At 47.2% G+C, this 25,354-nt stretch overlaps 1 protein-coding gene across 2 annotated transcripts in view; it reads left to right on the forward strand.

The window, feature by feature from the left end:
* Positions 1–25,354, forward strand: part of PUM2 (pumilio RNA binding family member 2) — a 755,055-nt gene that overhangs the window by 198,513 nt on the left and 531,188 nt on the right. For both annotated transcript variants that reach the window (XM_086926282.1, XM_086926283.1), the window contains exon 9: positions 18,095–18,243. In XM_086926282.1, coding sequence (XP_086782408.1) covers positions 18,095–18,243 — 149 coding nt within the window. The remainder of the gene's footprint in view (positions 1–18,094; positions 18,244–25,354) is intronic.

Raw genomic sequence — 25,354 nt, forward strand, 5'->3', positions numbered from 1 at the left:
TGCAAATTGTCCGAAGGGGTTTCTCCCTCCCCTTCGAGTCTTCCCCTCCATCCATGCCACCTCAATACCACCGTGTGTCGGGGGATCACTTGCAACTTCTGCAAGAGGAGGTTTCGGCCCTCTTGGCCAAGAGGGCCATCGAGCGCGTTCCTGGGCCAGAAGTAGGACGTGGTTGTTACTCCCACTACTTTCTGGTACCCAAGAAGGGCAAAGGGGGCCTACGCCCTATCTTGGATCTGCGGAACGTCAACGGCTTCCTCCGGACGGAGAAGTTCAAGATGCTCACTTTGGCTCAGGTCCTGGCTGCCCTGGACCCGGGAGACTGGATGGTAGCGTTGGACTTGCAGGACGCCTATTTCCACATCCCCGTCCTGCCGGCCCACCGACGTTACCTACGGTTCATGGTAGGCCAAGAGCACTTTCAGTTTACCGTGCTCCCCTTCGGCCTTGCCAGCGCCCCACGGGTGTTCACAAAGGTGATGGCGGTGGTCGCAGCCCATCTGCGCAGGCAGGGGATATCAGTCTTCCCCTACCTCGACGACTGGTTGTTGGAGGCGGGCTCGCCCCAGTCAGTCGTCAGCCACCTCCAGACTACGGCCGACCTCCTGCACTTGCTGGGGTTCTCCATCAATGTGCCGAAGTCACACCTGTGTCCCTCTCAAAAGCTCCTCTTCATCGGAGCGGTTCTCGACTCGGCGCAGTTTCGGGTTTACCCACCCGAACAGCGGGTTCGGGATATTCAGGCTCTGATTCCTGTCTTCAGACCGTTATCCCGGGTCTCGGTCAGGTTGACGCTGCGGCTTCTGGGGCTGATGGCCTCCTGCATCCTTCTGGTGCGTCACGCCAGGTGGCGGATGCGGGCTCTGCAGTGGGACCTGAAGTTTCAGTGGGCCCAGCATCAGGGCAACCTGTCCGATCATGTCCTGATCTCGGAGGGCACTGCGAAGCAACTGCAGTGGTGGCTCACGGACCGCGACTGGGTCAGTGGCAGACCCCTCTCCCTACCTCAGCCGGAGCACGTAGTTGTGACGGACGCGTCCCTCCAGGGCTGGGGAGGCCACATGGGAGAGGCGGAGATCAGAGGCCTCTGGTCTCCGGCGGAGTCCCGGCTCCACATCAACCTTCTGGAGCTGCGGGCGATTCGTCTTGCACTGAAGGCATTCCTCCCCTCTGTCACGAGGAGCGTAGTGCAAGTGTTCACCGACAACACCACCGCCATGTGGTACTGCAACAAACAGGGCGGTGTGGGGTCGTGGACCCTCTGCCAGGAGGCTCTGCGCCTCTGGCAGTGGTTGGAACATCAGGGCGTGACCCTGGTGGTTCAACACCTGGCAGGCTCTCTGAATGCCAGGGCGGACGAACTCAGCCGCCGGTGCATGATGGATCACGAATGGCGTCTGAACTCGGACGTGGCGCAAGGTCTCTTTCGACAGTGGGGAGAGCCTTGGTTAGATCTATTCGCCACAGAAGAGAACGCGCAATGTCAGCAGTTCTGCGCGTTGGAGTTTCCAAGGCGGCACTCGCTCGGAGACGCTTTTCGTCGCGAGTGGAGCTGCGGTCTGTTGTACGCCTTTCCGCCTATACCACTTCTGCCCAGAGTGCTGAAGAAGATCAGGCGCGACCGGGCCCAGGTCGTCCTTGTGGCTCCGGACTGGGCACGAAGATACTGGTATCCCGAGCTACTCAGCATGTCAGTCGATCCCCCGATTCGTCTGCCTCTTCGGGAGGACCTTCTGTCGCAGCAGCAGGGGACGGTCCTGCACCGAACCTGTCCAGTCTCCACCTACAAGCTTGGAGATTGAGCGGCGGCAGTTGAGGCCATTTGACTTGCTCCCGAAGTCTGTGATATCATTCTGGCAGCCAAGCGTCCCTCCACAAAGTCGGTATACGCCTGCCGGTGGAACAGATTTGTGGCATGGTGCACAGCAAAGGATGTGGATCCTCTCTCTGCACCCCTTTCGGAAGTGCTGCTCTTTCTTCTTTCCCTTGCCCAGCAGGGCTCTGCTCTGGGCACTCTTAAAGGGTACCTTTCTGCTCTATCAGCCTTCTTGAGGCTACCAGATCAGCCTTCTTTATTCAAGTCCCCTATTGTGAGTAGATTTCTGAAGGGCATCGCGCACATGTTCCCTCCTGTTCCCTTCGTGATGCCCCAGTGGGACTTGAATCTGGTTCTCACCTATCTGATGTGTGCTCCCTTTGAGCCGCTTCATAACTGCCCTCTTCGTCTCCTTACTCTAAAGACGGCCTTCCTGGTTGCCATCACCTCTGCCAGGAGGGTGAGTGAGCTCCAGGCTCTTTCTTCTTCTCCACCTTTCCTGTCTGTTCATCCTGATAAGGTGGTGTTACGTACACGACCTTCCTTTCTGCCCAAGGTTGTCACGGCCTTCCACATCGGGCAGTCCATCACTTTGCCCACCTTCTTTCCGCCTCCCCACCCCTCGAAAGAGGAGGAGAGGCTCCACCGTCTGGATCCAAAACGTGCGCTCTCCTACTACCTAGATCGCACACGCCAATTCCGGGTGGATGACCAACTCTTCGTTGGTTACGTGGGCGCGAAGAAGGGGAAGGCTGTGCACAAGAGGACCATCTCTAGGTGGATCATCTTGTGTATTCAAGCATGTTACTCCATGGCGAGGAAGGAGCCCCCGGCTGGATTGCGGGCTCACTCCACTCGGGCCAGGGCAACGACAACTGCCCTGGGCCGCGGTGTCCCCCTGCAGGACATCTGTCAGGCAGCCACGTGGGCCTCGCTGCACACGTTCGCAAGACACTACTGCCTGGACAGTCAAGTCCGGAGGGATGGCTTCTTTGGCCGTTCCGTCCTCCAGGACTTTCTGGTGTGATATTGGTTCGCAGACCCACCACCGGGATGGGTATTGCTGGGGTATCTATTCTAAGGTAAGGAATCTATCACTGACGTGTCTCTTTCAGATGCACAAGTTACTACTTGTGTAACGATATATCTGTAAGAGACATTAGTTAGTGATAGATTCCTTACCGACCCACCCATCCTCCCCGTTCTGCGAACCGATATCTAGGGTTAAGGTCATCCCCTTTCAGGGCCCTAGTTTCTTGGCACCAGTGTTAGTTCTATCATGGCTCTGCGTATCTGGCGCGGAAAAGCTGTGTTATCAGAACTGACGTCAGCGCGCATTGGCGCCGTCTAAGTGCTCCGACGACGTCATCCCGGCGCTCACGACGCCGACGACGGACGCGGAGCCGCAGACGACGCCTGCCGGCGCGCAGGGGTATTGCTACGCAAAAGTTTCCGGATCCAGTCTGACGCCTGGGGATATTCTAAGGTAAGGAATCTATCACTAACTAATGTCTCTTACAGATATATCGTTACACAAGTAGTAACTTGTGCATCAGAGTGCATCTAGCAGCCATAGCGGCATACCTACAAAACAGACAACATCTGTCACTGTTCAAAGTACCAGCAATTAAAGCTCTCATGGAAGGACTCAAAAGAGTCATTCCACCAAGAAGACCACCTTCCCCAGTCTGGAATCTCAACATAGTGCTTACCAGACTAATGGGGCCACCATTTGAACCTATGCATAGGTGTGAAATACAATTCCTCACATGGAAGGTAGCCTTCCTCATAGCTATCACGTCACTTAGAAGAGTAAGTGAACTGCAGGCTTTTACGATTCAAGAACCATTTATGCAGCTACACCAAAATAAAGTGGTTCTTAGAACAAACCCAAAATTCTTACCGAAGGTTATTTCAGCATTCCACATCAATCAGTCAGTGGAATTACCGGTTTTCTTTCCAAAACCACAAACAGTAGCTGAAAGAGCCCTACATACACTTGATGTTAGAAGGGCCATACTGTACTACATAGAAAGAACACAAACTTTCAGAAAGACAAAACAGCTATTTGTTGCGTTTTCTCCCACACATAAAGGCAATCCCATCTCCAAAGCGGGCATTGCCAGATGGATTGTAAAATGCATTCAAATATGCTACTTAAAAGCAAAGAGAACATTAACTGTTCCTCCTAGAGCTCACTCTACACGTAAACTAGGAGCATCTATGGCAATTCTAGGGAACATTCCACTAGATGACATATGCAAAGCGGCTACCTGGGTTACACCGCACACCTCCACAAAACACTATTGTGTAGATGTGCACACAACACAACAAGCTAGAGTGGGACAAGCAGTATTAAAAACATTGTTTCAGACAGTTGCAACAGACACGGGCGACCACCGCTAGGGAGAGAACTGCTATATAGTCTATTCATAATGTACCATCTGCAGCCCATATGCCTCGAACGGAATATGCTACTTACCAGTATGCATCTGTTCTTGGCATAGAGGGCTGCAGAGTGGTACATGCCCTCCCAGCCTCCCCGGAAACCTGTGTCTGTTCCAACATTATCTTATTTAGATACACTTACATGGGCACTCTTATCTGTATTCTACTATACTACTCCATCTAACCCTACTATGGCAAAACAATCTAAGGATGGAGCCGATGCCCATGCGCACTACCAACCAAGGGAGGAGTCACCAAGAGACAAAAGACTCTCCAAGAGAAAAACAAAGTGCAATCATCCGAGCCCAACACCAGATGGCGATCTATTCATAATGTACCACTCTGCAGCCCTCTATGCCAAGAACAGATGCATACTGGTAAGTAGCATATTCCGTATAACGCGTGATACATGAATGCTAGCTAAACTGCAGTTAAAGTACATCAAAAATACACCAATTATTGGAGCATGTGGATGGAAAATAGAGCAGGACGTTTATTCTGTATATTAACAAATTTATGCTGAACCTTCCATCTTTATATTTTTGGCTTTTCTTTCAGTTCATGTTTGTTATTAGACAAACCGATGTATGGTATGTATATACTTGGTCAATCAATTTTTCTTGACCCAATTCATACATCAATCCAATGCATTTCGGGCATTGTGCCCTTCATCAGGGATATATCTATAAGAAAATTAAACATATATCATGAGGAAACCATCCCATGTGTTTCATAACAATGAGTTTTTACAACAATATAAACCTTGAAAAAACGCTAGCCAATCAATAAATTCCCATGATAGCTCGATAAAGAAACCATGATTTTTGATAAATACAAAGACAGTAGATAATAATAACCATGGTTTGGTAAGTGCAATCTGTCATTTGACTCTAATCAAAATTAAATGCAATGGTATATGAAGTGGATAATGTTAGCGTTATATGCCAGCATACATTAAATCAAGATTAACCATGAATATCAGACTCTAATGAGTCTCTGTGAGTTATCAGGTTACCGTGAATGAAAGTTATCCAGTATTTGGGTGTCTTTCATAGATTCACATGCCTGAATCATTCCCCGTCGTCGAGACGGGAGCCTCCGGTATATAAAAAAGTAATGTCCTAAGACATACATAAAGAGAATAGGTCTAAGGGTCTCACCTTAGTAACCTATCTAGGTCCTTATGCAGGAAGGACCAAATAGAGTAGGCTCCAGGGTCCCACCTTGGTAGCCTATCTGTGTCCTTTTGTAAAAAAGGACCAAAGTAAAAGGAACAACCAATCAGCTACTACCTCCCTCTAGAACCTTCCTGTGAGGAGCCTCAGTCTCTCAGATTTTCTACCGCACGTTGTGCTAGGGAGTCTCCACCTGAGTTCTCCTCAGGAATCTTGGATTTTCATCTAAACTTAGTTTTTCGACTTTCTTTGCAATGGCTGATAGCAAAAAGAGAGCACTTTTTCGACCCTGTGCCTCCTGTGGCAAGCTGAGGCTTCACGTGGACGACGAACATGAGACCTGCCTATACTGTCTCTATCCTCACCACCAGTCCATAGACTGCAGGATTTGCCGTAAATTCTCCCACAGGACCCAGAAAGACCGGGAAGGGAGACTTCTGATATGGCTGAACAGGCTTAAGGACAAACCGGAAGGCGACCTGGTTTCTGAAGGTGGGAGCATGTCTGGCGCTTCACAGTTTTCCTTGAAGAGGCCTAGGGCTTCCTCGCCTGGCCACTCAGACACCCCTCCTAAGAAGTCCAAAAGGTCTTCAGAGGGCAAGCCTACCGTGTCTAGCAAGGACCTTCCTGTCCCTAGGAAGCAACCACTGCTTAGTACGACAACGGCGACATCGGCGACCACCTCATCGCTGAAAACCGTCTCTACATCGACGACGACAGTGTCGACGACGGTGGCATCGTCGGCGTCTTCATCGTCGACGAGACTAACACCCTCATCGCCGACAAGTAGACCGCTTTCATCCTCCGCTCCGTCGATGACTAGGAGCACGCCGTCGACGACACGACCGTCGACGAGGACGTCGACGCAGACACCGTCGACGAAGGTCACACCGTCGACGAAGCCCCCACCGTCGCCGAAGAGCACTCCGTCGACGACGGCGCCGACGACGAGGCAGTCGACGGCGGAAAAGTTACCAAAGGCACCATCGACGAGAGCGTCGTCGACGGACTCATCGTCGACGAAGACTAAAGTTCAACCAATGACGGAGAGCTCCTTAATGAAGCCATCGTCACAGGCGTCGACGGCGACTGGTGCCTGGAAGGAGTCTGACCTCCTATCACATGCTATGGACGCCCAAACATCCCATGTTACCATCAGAATCTCCAAAAAACCGATTACACTGGAGATGACATCACCTAGTAAGGTCCAGCAGCTAACGCCATCCTGCTTCTTACAGGACCAAGACATGGAGGAGGAAATGTTTACTCAGGCCACTAGCCCTTCAGACCTGATTGTCAAGTGCCAAAGTACTGACGAAGAGCAGGAGGTTGAAGAACCTGTACCTCCAGTTGTAACTACCCAAGTTCACACTCAAGTGACTCCAATGGTGTGCCTGCCAGCCTCCTTAGTTTCAGACTTGCGCTTCCTCATTCAGGACTACAAAGAGCGGTTTCCACAAAAAGCCACTCCTGTTGTTCCGCCAACACCGCAGCCAGCTGTGTCCGTTCCTGCGCCCGTGCCACGACATAAGCCCCCTCCACTGGTTCTTCCTAGGACACAGGACCCAGCACAAGACCCCATCTCGTCCGAGGATGAGGGAAGAGAACATGAAGAAGGGGAAGTCCGAGACGATGATACAGACGTGGATGCTGACCAAGACTACGTCACTCACTCCCCAGCCTCTCCGGAGCCACAATCATCTGAGTCTCCACCCGCAGATATTGGAGGTTTCCATAATCTCATGGAAAGGGCAGCCAAAAGGTTCCATATGTCCATGGAAACACAGGAAACTGACTGTTTCCTCTATGATTTTAAGGAACCAACGAAGAAAACAACAAGATCGATCCCGATCATTGATTATCTACTAAAACAGGGCAAACAACTCATGCAGTCTCCAGCTTCCCTGCAGGTAGTCGTGCCCAGACTGGACAAAAAATATAAAGCTACGCCGTCGGCTCCAGCATGCCTCACGGGTCACCCCAAGGCGGACTCTGTGGTCACCCAGGCGGCGCAGAAGAATTCGCGCAACCCTGCATCCCCTTTATCAACACCACCCGATAAAGAAGGCAGGAAGTTGGATGCCGTCGGAAAGCGTTTTTCCACTACGTCTGCGACGACGGTGAAGATCGCCAATTCCATTGCCCTTCTCGGACGTTACAACCGTCAACTCTGGGCGGACATCGCGCCCTACCTTGCGGACCTTCCAGAAGATCTGAAAGCGGAGGCACACTCGCTCCTCCTCGAGGGCCAAACTTCGGCTTCAGAACTGATCGACTGCGCCATTGACGTGGCCATGACTGGCTTCAGACAGCTGGCAGGCGCCGCTGTCCTAAGACGCCAAGGCTGGCTTAAGGCCACCTCTTTCAGACAGGAGATCCAAACCAAAATTCTTGATATGCCTTACGACGGCGATCATCTTTTCGGCGAGAAGATTGACGAAGCCCTCACCGCAATCAAGAAGGACACCGACACAGCCAGAGCCCTAGGTACTCTGCAATCTCGCAATCAGTCCTTTCGTACCAACAGAGGAAGAGGACAATCCTCCTATAGAGGTTCTTATCAAAACAAGTCCTCCTACTCATATTCACAGGGCAAGACGCAGTTTCAACAGCGCCAAAACCAGTCGGGACGTCAGACCTCCTTCAACAAATCGTCCTACAGAGGAAAAGGACAGAAGAGACCCGCAGGCAATCGCCAATGACTCTATCAATTGGCCAGCCCCTCCACCATCACATTCTTTGCGACTTGGAGGAAAACTTTCTTTTTACCTACAAAATTGGCGGCAAATAAAAACGGACCGGTGGGTTCTACAACTTCTTCAATTCGGCCACTCTCTGGAATTCCTCTCAAATCCCCCACAGACACCACCTGTCAAGCGCCCTCACAGACACCTACGGCTGCTTCTCCAAGAACTAGCTTCCATGCTCCAGAAGGGCGCAATAGAAAAAGTTTCACACGCCCAAAAGGGGGAGGGATTCTATTCCCACTTCTTCCTAATTCACAAAAAGGGAAAGAAATGGCGACCGATCCTCGACTTGAGAGCTCTCAATGTGTTCTTAAAGAAACAGTCGTTCCGTATGGTCACGCTACAAGAGATCCTGGGACTTCTGGAAAAAGGCGACTACATGACATCACTAGACCTACAGGACGCCTATTACCACATCCCTATCCTCAAGGGACACAGGAAGTACCTCAGATTTGCAGTCGCAGGTGTACACTACCAATTCCGCTTCCTCCCCTTCGGCCTCAAATCTGCCCCACGGATCTTTACGAAATGCCTTTCTCCTGTCGCAGCCTTTCTTCGCCAGCAGGGACACCAGGTCTTCCCTTACTTGGACGACTGGCTGGTAAAGGCTCCGTCGAGAGAAGCCGCAGCCGCATCTTCCAGCGCCTGTCTGCATCTTTTCCGCCGTCTAAGCTTGACCCTCAACAAAGAAAAGTCATCTCTAACACCAACCAAAGTCATCACTTTCCTTGGAGCAACCCTGGACACGGAATGCACAAAAGCCTTTCCATCACAGGAGAGAAAGTCGAAACTTATCTCCTTGGCCAGGTCAGTGGCATCCAAAAAGACTCTGACTGTCCGTATCTTCAAATCGCTCCTTGGCATGATGTCGTCATGCATTCTGCTCATCCCGCACTGCCGCCTAAAAATGCGTCCCCTGCAGGAAGAACTGACAAAACAGTGGACACAAGCTGCGGGAACCTTCGAGGACCGCATACGAGTCACCCAAACTATGATCAACAATCTACAATGGTGGAGATCAGCCACACACCTGTCGCAAGGGCTGCCGTTCCTGCTTCCGGCGCAACCACATATCATCACCACGGACGCATCCTTGGAAGGCTGGGGTGCAGTCCTGCAAGAACTACAGACCAACGGAAAATGGACGCCACAGGAATCCAAACTCCACATCAACATTCTGGAGCTAAGGGCAGTTTTCCTGGCGCTCCAATCGTTCCTCCCGCGCATCCGAAACTCCCCAGTGCTAGTCAGGACGGACAACACCACGACGATGCACTACCTGAACAAACAGGGAGGGACGCGCTCTCTCTCTCTCTCTCTCTCTCTCTCTCTCTCTCTCTCTCTCTCTCTCGAATCTCAGAGAGTTTGGAACTGGCTTCTCCAACATGGCATAACACTCAAAGCCGAATACGTTCCGGGCAAAGACAACGTCCTAGCGGACGCCCTGAGCAGAGAGCAGTCTCTATCCCACGAATGGGAGTTGGACGCGGGAGCAATGGAAGTGGGGGACACCACAGATAGACCTCTTCGCCACCAGGGAGAACGCCAAATGCCCAAACTTCGCAAGCAGGCTTCCCCAACCAGGAACACTAGGGAATGCATTTTCCATAGCTTGGCAGAACGTGTTTGCTTACGCCTTTCCGCCATTCCCACTGATACCCAGAGTAATCAGGAAAATGAAATCGGAGCCCTGCACCCTGATCCTCATCGCCCCATCCTGGCCGAGGCAGCACTGGTACACGGAACTTCATTGTCTATCTGTCCATCCGCCTCTTCGCCTACACAGTCACCCGACCCTGCTCACGATGTCTCACGGACAGGTTCTCCACCCGAACCTGGGCCCTCTGAAATTGTCAGCCTGGCTCCTGAATACCGCGAGTTCAGCCATCTGAACATTCCGCAGGAGTGCAGAGATGTCCTGGCCAACGCTAGAGCTGACAGCACTAAAAAGACTTATACTCTCAAATGGAAACGCTTCTGCGTCTGGTGTGCGAAGGAAGGTCTACACCCTTTCCATGTCACCCCCCAGCAACTCCTGCCATACCTCCTACACCTGGCGCACTCCGGACTTGCCCATGCGTACATCAAGGTCCACCTGGCAGCAATTTCTAGGTTCACACGAACTTCTAGGGGCCCTTCCCTGTGGGCGGACAGGCTCATCAAACAATTCCTAAAGGGCCTTTTTAGGTCCTTCCCTAGACCAAAACCTGTCCCTCCAACATGGCAACTCAACGTAGTTCTTCACCAGTTGATGAAGCATCCATTCGAGCCTATCCACAAATCGGATATCAAATTCCTGTCGTGGAAGACGGCCCTCCTACTGGCACTAACCTCGGCCAGAAGGGTAGGTGAATTGCAAGCCCTCTCCATCCAGGACCCTTTCCTACAATTCAAAGAGGACAGTCGTCCTGCGTACTAACCCACGATTCATACCCAAAGTCCCATCGGACTTCCATTTAAATGAACCCGTGGTTCTTGAATCGTTCTTTCCGAACCCATCTACTTCGGCTGAGAAATCGTTGCACTCTTTAGACCTTCAGAGATGCCTCAAATTCTATCTTGACAGAACAAGACAATTCAGGAAGTCATCCCAACTCTTTGTCGCATTCAGCAGACCTAGGAAGGGCATGCCCTTAACAAAACAAAGTATATCAAGATGGATCTCTTCAGCTATAACTCTCTGCCATGAGAAGGCGGGGCGACCTCTGGACTCACGGGCCAAAGCCCACTCCACCAGAGCCATGTCTACGTCTGCGGCACGGTTTGCTGGAGTGCCACTCCTGGACATCTGTAGAGCGGCGACCTGGAAGTCCCCGCATACCTTCACCAGGCACTACTGCTTGGATACTGAGCTGACAAAAGACGCAGCAGTGGGCAGAGCAGTGCTTCGCCATCTATTCCAGTGAGGTGAGCCCTCCTACTTCCCACCATCCTTGACTGGTATGCACATTTCTTTATTACTAGATTCTGCATGACATTGTATGCTGTTGTTTTTTACAGTCACAAATGTTCCTTATTTGCAGTTGTATATTTTCTGTATCAACACAGAATGTGCATATTGTATTGCTTGCTACTCTGATTCAGGCATGTGAATCTATGAAAGACACCCAAATACTGGATAAGAAATGCGTTACTTACCTGTAACTGCAGTTATCCAGTATTAGTGTCTTTCATAGATTCACATGCACCCTCCCGCCTCCCCTGGAAGGACTCACCTCTCTCGAACAGGTTTACACCTATACAACTTGGTGCGTACGAAAATCTGAGAGACTGAGGCTCCTCACAGGAAGGTTCTAGAGGGAGGTAGTAGCTGATTGGTTGTTCCTTTTACTTTGGTCCTTTTTAGGTCTCGCGACCTATCGATGCGCGCAAGCGCATCGAGCGTAGCGAGAATTCATGTGGCGAAAACATCTTCAAACCAAAGGGCTTTCAGCCCCGCGGTTTTCATGCAGTGCCCGTGTACATGCACGCGCATCGCATGCAAGCCCAGCCCAGTCCTCCCCTCATTCACGCCCACCCACCAGGCTCTCCCGCCCCCATCAGGCTTCTCTCCCAATCCGCCTGCCTCCCGCCTGCCTCCCCTCGCGCATTCACGCCTCCCACCAGGCTTTCCCGCCCCCATCCGGCGTTCACGCCTCCCACCAGGCTTTCCCGCCCCCATCCGGCTTCCCTCGTAATCTGCCTGCCTCCCCTCGCTCGCATTCCCGCACCAGGCTCTCCCGAAACATTATTCATTTACTGCTCTCTCCATACTTGCATGTGCACAGACTTTGGTATGTTTAATCATCGACATGGACCTTCACATATGCGTTCAGGGCCGTGACTCACATTTCGCCTTCCTTCGTGCCCAGCCCCCCTCCCAGCGCTGCCTTGTTGGTTGATTGATCTCTATCGACCTCGCAGTTTGGTGCCTAATGAATCTGCAGTCCTGTGCTGCCTACCTTCATAAACATTGAGAAACATTTCCCTGCAAATTACTTCATTTACCGCTCTCTCCATACTTGTATCTTACTCCATCCTCTTTGATTTATATTAAACTTTCTCTATTCCTTCACAACCACCCCTCCCCCACCCCAGATCGCGTCTCACGGCCGCCCGGCCGTGTCATCGCTTTCACTTCGCTTTCACTTTTACTCCCGCGTCTCTTTAAACACAGCTTGCACTTTGCTTTCTAGTTTAAAAGCTTGACAGTGTGTGTGCCTTTTTCTTCAACTAATAAAACTATTTGTGCTAACTGTACTTCTAGCCTTTCTCCAAAATGTCTCTTTTTCTCTCTGCCATCAAAACAGCAGCGTGCAAGTTTCCCGGCACCAGCACCGAAAGGGTGCAGTGCATTCTCTTGCTAGAAAATGGGGGCAGATCCTTCTTATCCGTGCTTCTCTCTTTGTCAGCCTCCATTCGCTGGTGATGACGCCTTACAAGTTACAAAATGTCTTCTTTGTGACTCAGCTTTCCAGAATCCCCTCCAACTTTGAGCTCGCTATGCACATTCTGGGCTTCAATTAGATGTTTTACATTGTTGCAGAATTTATTTTTTTAAATCGAAACATCAATTATCTTTCACTACCCGAAAAGATAACGCTCTTTTGCTACCTCTGTGTGCTATTGCTTGTAACATACGTGTGAGATTATTTCACACTTTAGTTCCTCTTCACCTTTAATTGTTTTAAGTATGGTGCCGCTTTTACTTTAATTTCTTTCCCGAATGCACACAGATTTCCCCTGTATCTTTAAAGACGTGAGTGATGCAGTTTAACATATAGCATGTTCTAGCACCTTTATTTGTATATGAATGGCACCACATTCACTTTAAGCGCGCCTTTAATTGTTTTTGTATTGCCCCGCTTTTATTTTCATTTCTTTCCCGAACGCACTCAGAAGCCTGTCCTTCCCCCATCCCTCAATCACCCCGTCCCGCTGTTCACGGTTGAGAGATCTCTGTCCTGTCTGACCCTCATTTACCCCACCCCATCTCCACTCTTAACCATTTTCCTTGCTACTGTCTCCTGAGCGCCCCTCGCTTGTTTTTATTGGAGCTGTTGTAATTGTGAGGTTTATGGCGGGGTATTCTGGACGCCTGAAAGTGTGCAGAACAAAGGAAGGAATTCCATGGCTTGCAAGAGTGTGAAACATCACATGTTTTCACCAGTTGGAAACGAAACAAGAACAGGATACTTTAGTGCTTTAACCTGCGTCATAAAGATTGTAATCTGTTGCCTGGCAGCATCTGTGAGATGCAAATCAACTAACAGCAGGAAGCTAAGCTCCGGAAAAAAAATAGAAGTCACTGCTGAAGTAAGGGGTAAAAACACAACTCCCTCTTCGCATACGTTTAAATGCACGGAAAATGCTATTACTTTGTAGTCGTCAAGATAAATAAAAATGTCATCTTTGCCTATATTTTACAAAGAGAACGGACCCAGGAAACTCTGTCAAAAGCCGTAAAATACATCACCAAGAAAAGATGTAAATTAAAACATTAGCTTTACATGAAATACTGTTGGCCAGGCCCCTTGCCCCTATGCGTCTTAGTGTCACTGCGCCTGCTGCACCACTAATGCATACATGTAAATCGTCAGTGTGAACTATGCCCATGCTGTTAATAGGATCTCTGCTAATATTACAAGGAACAATGTAGTAACAGTCCCAGCAACACTAACAATACATATTAAGTCCAGTAAGCTCAGCTGTCAAACAGCAAGTATTACATCGTAATTAAAGCACTAGTCCGGGCCATTACTGCAGTTTCTGTGTTAAATATTAAGGGACACCACCACATCACTCAGGGACACATCACACCACTCAGCAACACCACCACACCACTCAGGGACACCACCACAGCCCTCAGGGACACCACCACAGCCCTCAGGGACACCACCACAGTCCTCAGGGACACCAACACGGCACTCAGGGACACCACCACAGCCCTTAGGGACACCAACACAGCACTCCGGGACACCACCACATCACTGATGTACACCACAAAATCAATCAGGGACACCACCACATCACTCAGGGACACCACCACATCACTCAGGGACACCACCACATCCCTCAGGGACACCACCACACCACTCAGGGACACCACCACATCACTCACGGACACCACCACATCACTCACGGACACCACCACATCACTCACGGACACCACCACATCACTCACGGACACCACCACATCACTCTGGGACACCACCACATCACTCTGGGACTCCACCACATCACTCTAATACACCACCACATCACTCAGCACCATAACAGCATCACTCAGCACCACAACAGCACTGTCCTTGCTGGCTAACAACAAGCATTCCCATAGCCAATAGGACTCGCATTAGGAAAGTGTAAGCTATTGGCTTTGTAAATAACAATGCTATTAATTTATATATTTTCAATGCCAACACATATTAAAAAAATTGTCATTTACAATACCAATAGCTCACACTTTCCTAATGCGAGACCTATTGGCAACGCCAGTGCTTGTTTACAAAAGGACACAGATAGGCTACCAAGGTGGGACCCTGGAGCCTACTCTATTTGGTCCTTCCTGCATAAGGACCTAGATAGGTTACTAAGGTGAGACCCTTAGACCTATTCTCTTTATGTATGTCTTAGGACATTACTTTTTTATATACCGGAGGCTCCCGTCTCGACGACGGGGAATGATTCAGGCATGTGAATCTATGAAAGACACTAATACTGGATAACTGCAGTTACAGGTAAGTAACGCATTTCTTACTCATGCTCACGTGTTCTACTGTCACCATAGATAACACGCAGTCCGCCATGCAACATGTTAAAGCACCTTTTTTTGGAACATTTTGTGCTCGCATTTATGCCTTTTATTCGGGAATAATAGTCTCCAATGAATTTCTGTGGGTTAACGGGTCACGATCTGGGGAGAGTGCTCATGCCCGCGTTTCTGCTGTTATCTTTTCTTGCACACGGCTAGCTATATGGTGTAAATGTTACGCTGTCAATTAGCAAATCGCTCCGATTTCATAGTGCTCTTGGACGCTTTGAAAGCTTGTTTCACGATGCTTCGCGATGCGTTGGTGAATGTAGGCTGATGTCTTGTCGCCATACAGTTTGCAGCGGTTGTATTACGAGGTTATATGTACCTTGATGCCGGTGTAATCAAGAATTTTGTAGCACTACTGTTGTATGCTGAAAACGGCATCGGCCATCTTATGATGGTGCTGTATGCACTTCACCCTGGCAAACCAACAGCTCAGCTGTGCTTTACTTGGGTGATGATTGGAAATTAAATTCCGCATGGCTCTCAAGAGGCTGGTAGGTGTCTCTCGAGGGTATTGCTCGTGTTTGTGAGGCGGCTGGAACTTTGATGTATACGTGTGGTACATGAATGCTAGCTAACCTGAAGTTGAAGTGCATCAAAAATACACCAATTATTGGAGCATGTGGATGGGAAATAGAGCAGGACGTGTATTCTGTATATAATCTAATTTGTGCTGAGCTGCATCAAGTTGAACGGGCCAGTCCTTGAAGAACTTCGAAACAACTGTGTGTTGAGAGAGACTCATTTATCAAATTATAAACACTACAGCGCACTAGCTATTGGCTATGTTGAGACTTCTCTGCACCTTAGCCTGAGTCTTAATGCATTTCTGGTGCTTTGCAGCAGTTTAAAGATTTTCTTGTTGCTCAAATTTTATTTAATATGTTTCCCTCTCTTCATTGCTTGATTTTGCTCGCGAAAAAGTGGCACTCCTAGTCCTTGAAATGTCACAATTACACTGAAATTATGAAAATGTCACACATAGCAATCTGAAACCTTGGCAGCTGTGGAGTCCACGAGGTGTAGATTGTATTTTTTTTAGGGCTTGAAGCCGAGATGTCATTTCCCTTTCCTGAGGGAAGTATAGCTGCAGTTCTGACCAGCCTTCTTCACTCTCCTTAGAAGTCTCCAACAGACTGATGCATTCAGCTGAGCTAGCCTCTTCCACTCCTCTCTGCCCCCTACACCCTCCATGTCCTCCATTGACCTCCTGGGTGCTGCTAGCCCACTTGTAGCCCCTCCCCTTTTGAAGCAGCTGGCTGCTTCATGCCCACCCCTGCCTGTGCCAGTACAGATGAGCACTCTGTCCAACAAGTGACAACAGGCAGCAGGTGCCTGTGGAGCAAGGAGGCAGGGACCAGTACAGTGACTGGCTGAGAAGCTGCACACATGCTTTACACATTGATCCCGGACCACCCGTGCACACCTGCAGGGCAGTGACACCGACTAAGAACAGCAGACCAGAAGCAACTACTCTGCTTCTCACTGAGCCTTACCACCAGTGACCAGCCTGCAGCATTGCAACAAGGTGTTCATTTTGTTCATATGTTAAGTTTTTCAGTGTGACATTTCAGTGCCCTAATTATGATGCATTGATGGTCATTTTATTGTGAATAGATTAAAGATGGTAAGTCCGATTTAATAAGCATGACACCAAGTCTCATTTAATAAGCATTTTAGAAATGGCCCACTTTTGTGCTGTATAAAGGTCTAGAGACCACATTATAACTATTGCAGCACACCAGAAGTGTCACAAAATTACTTCCAAATTTGCTATAATGAACAAGCTATTTGTTTACAGCACTTTAGCTTTTTAATGTTGATCTTATTAATATTTAAACATCTATTTTACTCATCCTTCAAAATAAACATGAGGGTATCCTCTAGAAATTGAGGATTGCACACTATTTTTAATAATTGATGTAAGAATATGCTGGGCATCCAGTGTTTTACAGTGACACACGTGACAGACTGCTTGCAACAATTTATTGCAACTCTTACCAAAGGCTTAAGAAGTACTGTGGCGAAGAGCCATCGTGCTCTCAAAGGCAAATGCTCATATGTTAACTTTAGAAGAACCTCAGCATGATGGAGGCATGAGCACTATTTGTATTAAGTCTTTATTGAGGAGGTGTTGTCATAATTATTTTATCTTAATACTCCCAAGAAAAGTCTTCCTTTGTATTCTAGATAGACCTCTTACACAGGTAGGACCCTTGGTGGAATGCTGAGAGTTGACCAACCCATAGGAATGCTTCTTTTGTGGCCTATTGTTACAGGCCCACAATGGGAGAATTCTGCCATCTCCAAGCATCCCTCTGATGTGCTATGGGTCCTGTGAACACTTTGGGAGCTTTCTGTTGCCTGAAGCGATAAGAAATAAAATGTTAAATTTGTGTACAGCGCTCTCCCGGCCTCTTCAGAAGCGACCTTTTTATTTACACGGCTGTCTGGGCTCCTTCCTTTGATTTTGCTGAGAGAAGGTCCAATCAGCAAAAAAAGTTGAAAAAAAAGTTTTTTCTACTTTTTTGATGCAGCAGATGAGTGGAGCCTTTTTTCCCCCTCTGAGGTGACTGAAAGCTCCTGTAGCACTCTCACTTTTTAGAGAGGCAAGCACTGACGGCCCTTACCTGCAGGCCAGTAAGGGGTAACAGCTGTTAATAACCAGAACGGGTCGGGCCATTAACTACAGGGACTGGAATTAACAGCTATTAGCTCTTAACTAGGTACATTGGAATAGTGAGGTAATGTAGTGGCTCAAAACCTATGATGGCTGGCATAAACTTCCTCCTCCATGGCATGTCTTTCTGTGGCCACCTGCTCATTTTAAAATAACTTGCACTCAGTGTTGAACAGTTCTAATGCCATTTTGGCTCCTCTTCCTTGGGCCGTGACTGTTCAAGTCCCTCTAGCTCTGTATACGGCCTAGCTTGCGGCTCAGGCCTACACTTCTTGTTCATTATAAATATGCCTTCAGTAGGTCAAATTTTGTATAGGTAGTTCAGCTGTAGCAAGACTTTTGGAAACTTATATATATAGTTCACTAGTGGACTAATGTTTAATCAGTCTGTTTTGACAATTACATTCCTGTGTTTATATTTCACATTTTAAGGTCCTACTGTGGTCCCTCCGCAGTATTATGGAGTTCCATGGGGTGTTTATCCAGCAAATCTGTTTCAGCAACAAGCAGCTGCAGCGGCTGCAGCAAACAACTCTGCAAACCAACAAGCAGCCTCACAAGCACAACAGGGGCAGCAGCAGGTATATGAAGAAAAGTTTATTCCAGCCTGAAAATCATTTTAGCATTTTTGCCAGTTTGAACTGTCCTTATTGTTTAGAATCTGGTTTTATGGACTTTGCTTCTGTGTGGCTCTTCTGTTCGTACTGTACTTCCGCTGGTTCTCATAAAGAAGCTTACTACTTAAACTTCACACGTGGTGTTTGCTCTAGTCCTTTGTTTGGCTTTCTAGGAAGTGTGTGTCTGTGTCGTTTTTACTGATTTTGATGTGGTTTCAATTGTACTGCACATGGTCCCTACAACCATGTCCCCTGTGCCAGTGCTACTTCACCTAAAAACAAATCCCCAAATGATACTTCTACCCTCTGTGTCCCTATTAATGGTACCCTGGGAGCTGAAGAGGGTCATCTAGGACCCTCCTCACTCCGACCATGCCACTGCCCTTGCAGTTTGCATGCCCCTGTGAGGGAGAAAACGGCAAAGTCAACATGGCACTCTGTCTGGGTGACATGCCAGCCAGCACTACCTATGTAAGTCACCCTTCTAGCAGGTCTCACAGCCCTAAGGCAGGTTGTACTATACCAGAGGTGAGGACATATCTGCATCAGCAGGTAGGCCCCTACAATATTGGCGCCCATTCCTTAATATTGTACATGCTAGGTAAGCCATGGAGAGTACATGGGCTGGAATCTCGACTACTCAAGTTCCACAGCACCATGATCGCTTCACTGAACCTAGGAGTGTTCGGTACCAAACTACTCCTTTCACACTTTCACATCCACACTGATGCCATTGTGGATTTAATTTACCATGTACCCAGAGGGCACCTCAGAGGTGTCCTTGAAAATCTACCAACCCTGGTGTAGTCTCTGACCGGCTGTAGGTAGCCAGCTACCACCAGACATGTTTCTGGACCCCTGGGTTGAGAGCCTCTGCTCTCTGGGACCAGGAACAATGGATTGTGCAGTAGCAGGTTCGAGGTGGAGACAGGCCGGTAGGGCTGGGGCCAAATCAGTGGGCGTCTTCCTCTTGTTACCTTTGGCATGGCTGTTCGTCCTTCTTTTCTTGTAGTTGGTTCTTGTCTAAGGAAGCAAGGTTCAGAGGTGCCCTAAATACTAGATTTAGGGGGCGTTATAGGCAGGTAAAATGGTTGGGACTAATCGGTCCCCACCCTGGGGTGGGTACACACCCTATTATGCCACCCTTCAGTGGAAGGGGAGCATAAGCCTTTCCCTGGTTGGCTGTGTCCCCCCGTCTGCAAGATGGTGGGGACTGAGTTGTCCTTCACCTCGCCTCCCCCACCTGAGGGATGGAGTTGGCAGAGATGGGCACACCTCTCTAACTCACTTGTTTTTCCCACCGGATCCCCCGCCCAAAGTGGGGGTCAAAACCAGTGGGGACCCGTTGCTGAAAGCAGCAAGTAGCCTGGGGAAGCTCACAAAGGTGGCAAGTCTTTGAAGCTTCCCCTTCGTGGACCCTGCCCATCCACTAAGGAAATATTTTTTTATACAATTAATTGGTCTGGGTTCAGTCTTTGAGTGTATGACCTTATTTCTTGCCTGAGTGTGTAAAATAAATGCTTAACACTACCCTCTGATAAAGCCTTACTGCTCGCCCACACTACCACAAATAGAGAGTAAGGTATTATCTACTTTAGCCTCTGCCTACCTTTGGGGATCCACTGGACTCTTTGCACACTATACCTTACTTTGGTATAGTATATACAGAGCCAGCTTCCTACATTGGTGGATAAGCGGTGGGATCTACAACTTTGCATTTGTTGGACTGACTTGTTCAACACCTGATCACATGACAGAACTCCTAAATTGTCTTTAAAATTCTACATTTTTTGGATTAACATTTTTTTAAAATTCTCCAAAGTCTTGTTAGGGCCTTGGTTTAGTCCCTTTAGAATTTTAGAAAAAGATATACTCACCATAGTTTGGTGTAAGAGCGTTAGAATCTTTTTTGGAATGTCTCTTAACAAGAACCCAGCTATTAGTGAAAATATAACCAATGACCTAGAGAACATGGTTGAGGAGCTCAACCGCACCCCTTCTTTCCACATAGAATTTTAGGAGGTAAGGTCTCAATGTAAATTTAAAAATATTACCATAAGGTACCATCCCTCCAAGCAAATGCTCCTGGAGGTGTTGTCAGGACCACCCCACTGAGCAAGGTGAAGACCTCTCAGATGGGAAAGAGGATGGAGGAGATAAGGATAACTTCCAACCCCCCTTACTTCCTAGGGAGAACAGGGCCCCTGTGCCACTGACTCCCAAGAATACAACTCACAGCACCTACATCACACACAGGTGGGTCAGGTGCTTCTGTGTCCATTGAGGACAGCCTCAATGAGGAGACCAACCTCTTAGTGGGGTTGACCAAAAGATTAGACCTAGAGATCAGACTCCTGGCTCTAGAAAATGAAAGAGCAGAGATGGGCGTAGCTCCCATCAAAGGTGGCAATAACTTAATCAATAGGGACAGAGAGAAATCCTATGATCCCAAAATCCCTAAAGGGATTGTCCCCAAATTTGAGGAAGGTGATAATCTCCAAATGGTTCACAGCTTTTTAGAGAGCTTGTGAAATGAGAAAAGTGAGTAGTAAGTCACATTGGGAGGCACTCCTTTGGGAACTGTTCACTGGTAACTGCAAGGACAGACTCCTGACCTTTACAGGGGCAGATGCTGGGTCTTATGACCTCATGAAGAACAATCTGGTTAAGGGCTTTGGGCTCACAACTGAGGACTATAGGATTAGATTTATTGGGGCTCAAAAATCCAGTCCTGGATTTACTTCGTAGACTACTCAGTTAAGACACTAGATGGATGGTTAACTGGAAATAATATGCATGATTTTAATCAACTCTATAATCTTTTTTTGAAGGAACATATTTTGAATAATTGCACTAATGCGAAATTGCATCAACATCTGGTAGACCTAGGTCTAATTTCTCCCCAAGAATTGGGAAAAAAGGCAGACCACTGGGCCAAGAGTAGGGTAACAAAAACAGTAACTACATGTGACCAAAAGAAAGGGGTTACCAAACCTCTCCAGGGAAAGGGGGGGTGAGAACCCCAAAGACCGAAAGCAAGAGTCTTCTAAAGGGTCCAAAAAACCTGCTCAGAGGGGTGGGTCCCAAAACTCTTCCCAGTCCTATGGTTGGTACAAAGGGAAGAACTTTGATCCCCAGAAGGCCTGGTGTTTCAACAGTAAGAAGTTGGAGATGCTGTTTGTCCTAACCAGAAGACTCCCTAGTCCTCCAGTTAATACTGGTGTAGCCTATCACCAGATGGGATCAACAGTGTACCCAGAGCAAATCAGGGTTCACACTGAAGCAGTTCTAGTCACTAAGGGTGAAGTTCAGTTTGCCACTTTAGCTGTTTGGCCTTCCAACTTTAAGAAGTATTTGCAATACCCCTGGATAAATGGGACTTAGATAGAAGCCCTGGGGGATACAGGTGCCTGTGTCGCCATGGTGAGAGAGACACTGGTTTCCCCAGAGCAATACTGTAAGAAACTTGCTCTATATGTACTACACCAAAGTGAGGTATAGTGTGTATAGAGTCCAAGTGTCCCCAGAGGTAGGCAGAGGTTAAAGTTAGATAGAACCTTACTCTCTAGAGTGGTAGCTTGGTCGAGCAGTAAGGCAGTATCAGAGGACAGTGTAAAGCATTTGATGAACACACTCAGTCAGCAAACTAATCCACACACTCAAGAAATTAACTCTAGGCCAATTGTTTTGTATAAAAAAATACTGTTGTTTTACTTCTAGAACCAAGCAAGCCTGGTACATGTAAGCATAAAAATACTTTTCCGCCGTAAATTACTTGTATGAACACAGTTCAAAATTGCAGTGTAACTTGTACTGGTTATAGTTACAGTTTTAAGTAAGCAGTTTGCAACACATTGCACATTGCAGGTATGGGTCCCCCACCTATGCCGATCAAGAAAGTGAAGAACCTAGGAGTTTTGATTGACGATAAACTAAATTTCAGAGACCAGGTAAATCGGGTCGCATCTGCCACATCGTTTATCCTCCAATCTTGCAAAAATATAATGCCTCTTTTTCTGATAGACTCGCAACAAATTGTAGTTACTGCACTTATTATGTCCAAATTAGATTACTGCAATAGTTTGTACCTTTCAATCCATAAAGGGTTGTTAAATAAACTTCAGATGTTGCAGAACGCTGTGGCTATACTCATTACCGCCACACCAAAGTATGAGTGAATTTCAGCCAAAATAAAAACGCTTCACTGGCTAACAGTCAGGAAAAGAACTCCATTTAGGTCTCTTTGCCTGGTTTTTAAAGCCCTGCATGGAATTGGCCCAGAATTCCTCAAACACCAGTTTAAATGGTATTTACCTAAGAGAATCCTGCGGTCTTCTGACGCAAAACTTGTAAATGTCCCACGGGTAAAAAAAAATCAACTGGCGTGGCAGAAGTTTACTCTCATGCGGCTAAATCTTGGAATCCTCTTCCTCTGGATCTTAGAATTATGACCAATCTGCTGCCATTTAGGAAAGCACTAAAAACATGGCTTTTTGCTAATTGATCCGTTGTACCACTCTCTCCTGTCCTTGCCCCAGCAGTTTCTTCACATAGTGCCAGGACACCTCTGGGTATCAGTTCGCGCTCTAAAAGTACTCATAACATTAACCTATAGTACATTCAATTGAATGGGCTTTTAAAGTAAAATGCAGTTAATTACTTTTCAGATTACTTTTACTAACACAGGACTGGATCCTAGATTCAGCCCTGGGACATTTCCAGGAAATAGGTGAGTAAATGCGTTTTGGTTAAAGTTACGATTTTTAAAGAACATTATTGCATTTCAAAATTTGAAACTTTTTCATATAGAATCACCAATGTTATCCTACGGGAGGAAATTCACTTAGCAGGTAAGTTAGGTTATCAATACTTTTTCTTACTCAGTGCTGGATCCTGGATTCAGCACTGGGACATTTCCTGAAAACACTTGAGGAAATGCTTTTTGGTTATTCAGCTTATTTTTAAGGAATATTTGTAGTTTTCAAAAGTCAACACTTAGAAACTTTTTGGGAGAAAAAGTGTCAATGTTATCCTATGAGGAAAAATGAGTTTTCGGTTTCAAGGTAAGTAATCGGTCTTTTGAGTTGGGGTTATGGTGTTAGACTTAGGGGACTCTCAGGGTCAGTGATGCACTGTTGTTGCACCCTCAGCGGCACTCGGGTGGCCGGGTGCAGAGTGTTGCAATTGCAACAGTATTATTAGAGGAAATTCAATCAATCACCCAACGAAAGGACATTCTATAAAACTCAAGGTAAACGCAACATGCGACACCAGCAACTTGATCTACGGAATAAGATGCCCATGCAGTAAGATGTACGTCGGAAAGACAGAACGTCGCATCAAAGTGCGACTAACAGAACATAAATCGAATATACGGCTAAAAAATACCAAATCAGCCTTGTCAGCACACTTCATAGAAGAACATCATAACATCTCTCAGATAAAGTTTGTTATACTAGAAACAATACAGAAAATCGAAGGGAGGGACAATACCAAACATCTCCTAAGAAGAGAGAACTTCTGGATCCAAAAACTGACCACGCAGAAGCCGACCGGTTTAAATGAAAGAATTGAACTGTCCTGCTACCTATAAATAATTGCTCCATTGACCGCAACTTGTCAATACTGTGTTTGTTCACACATCCACCAGACACACTCCAAAACACGCTCCACCACTCACCGCCCCACACACACTTCCCAACCACATACCTTAAGCACAACGATGTAGCTCCACGCACTGAGCGACTGACAACCACGCCAACCCACCCCAGGGTTCTAGCCTCACCCGTGATATTTTTGCCGGAGATAAACTTTAGAACCCTAAACCCGACCTAGCCTTTTCCATCTCATTTTTTATATTTCATCATCTATTTTCACTTTTTGATAACTGTCCCCTTTTTTATATACCCAAGAACGTCAATAAAATGAGATTTCTACTGAGATATACAGCCCCCCACACCACTCGCGTCATCCATAGTCTATCTACCGTGTTTATGGTCACATGACCGGAACCCTTTTCAAAACATAGTAAGACGCGGCGAGAGTTTCCTCTGCGCCGACGCTGGAGAAGATTCCCAACAGATCCAAGCACGCGAAACAAACACTGCAGGTCAGTCCATCACACCCGACAGAGCTGAGCACGCCTCGAACGTTTCACCGAAACGTTCACACAGCATTACTGATCGCGCTTTTTTCACGTTTTTCTTACAGATGTAAAAATATCCGTGAGGAAATGCTTGTAAGTGATACTACGTTTTCATTTAGATTTCCTTTTTTGTTCATCACGCCATTGAACCACAACAGCATACACATACACAGCAACCTCTTAGGAACCCAGAACCATACTGAATATCATTTATTGCCAAATGCAGATATCATGCAAAGATGTTTTTTTCACAATGTTTATTAACCTTATTTCTCACAGTATTGTAACTGTTACTATATTATTTTCACAGTGTCGATTCTCTGATGAAGGGCATAAATAGAATGCCCGAAATGCATTGGATATTCTGAAATGACATAGCCTGAAGTTTATGATGTTAAAACTCACATGGAAATGAAATGAAGTCAAAAAACAGAATTTAAATCTAAATCAATTAAAAAGACACTTAAGTACTAACATATGGAGTGGAAGTCTTTTTCTAACAGGAAAGACAACTGATATGTGTGCCTTAAAGGGATGAAACTAGAGGATCTCTGGTTTCACTTCTATTCAAACTTATAGATGACCTCATGAAAGAATCTCTACAACTCAAACAAGAATTAAGTCAAATGCTTACTGAAGAGGAATTGGAAAGTACATTAAAAGACATCAGTGAACAAATTGAGACTTAATAATAATAATAATAATACTGATATTTATAAAGCGCGAACAGCTACCTCACAAGGAGGTGTCCCGGCGCTTACACCAAGGAGATTAATGAAAGGAAAATTAGGAACTTTAGACTACAAATTGGGATAGGTATATAATTGGGCAGATATATACACCCGACGTAGACAGCAAAGACCTAATTTTAGATCTACAGATGAAACATCATCATCTGATGAATCTCAACACAGAAGGCAACCGCCATTT

Source organism: Lissotriton vulgaris, chromosome 6, assembly GCF_964263255.1.
Source record: "Lissotriton vulgaris chromosome 6, aLisVul1.2, whole genome shotgun sequence".
NCBI lineage: Eukaryota > Metazoa > Chordata > Amphibia > Caudata > Salamandridae > Lissotriton > Lissotriton vulgaris.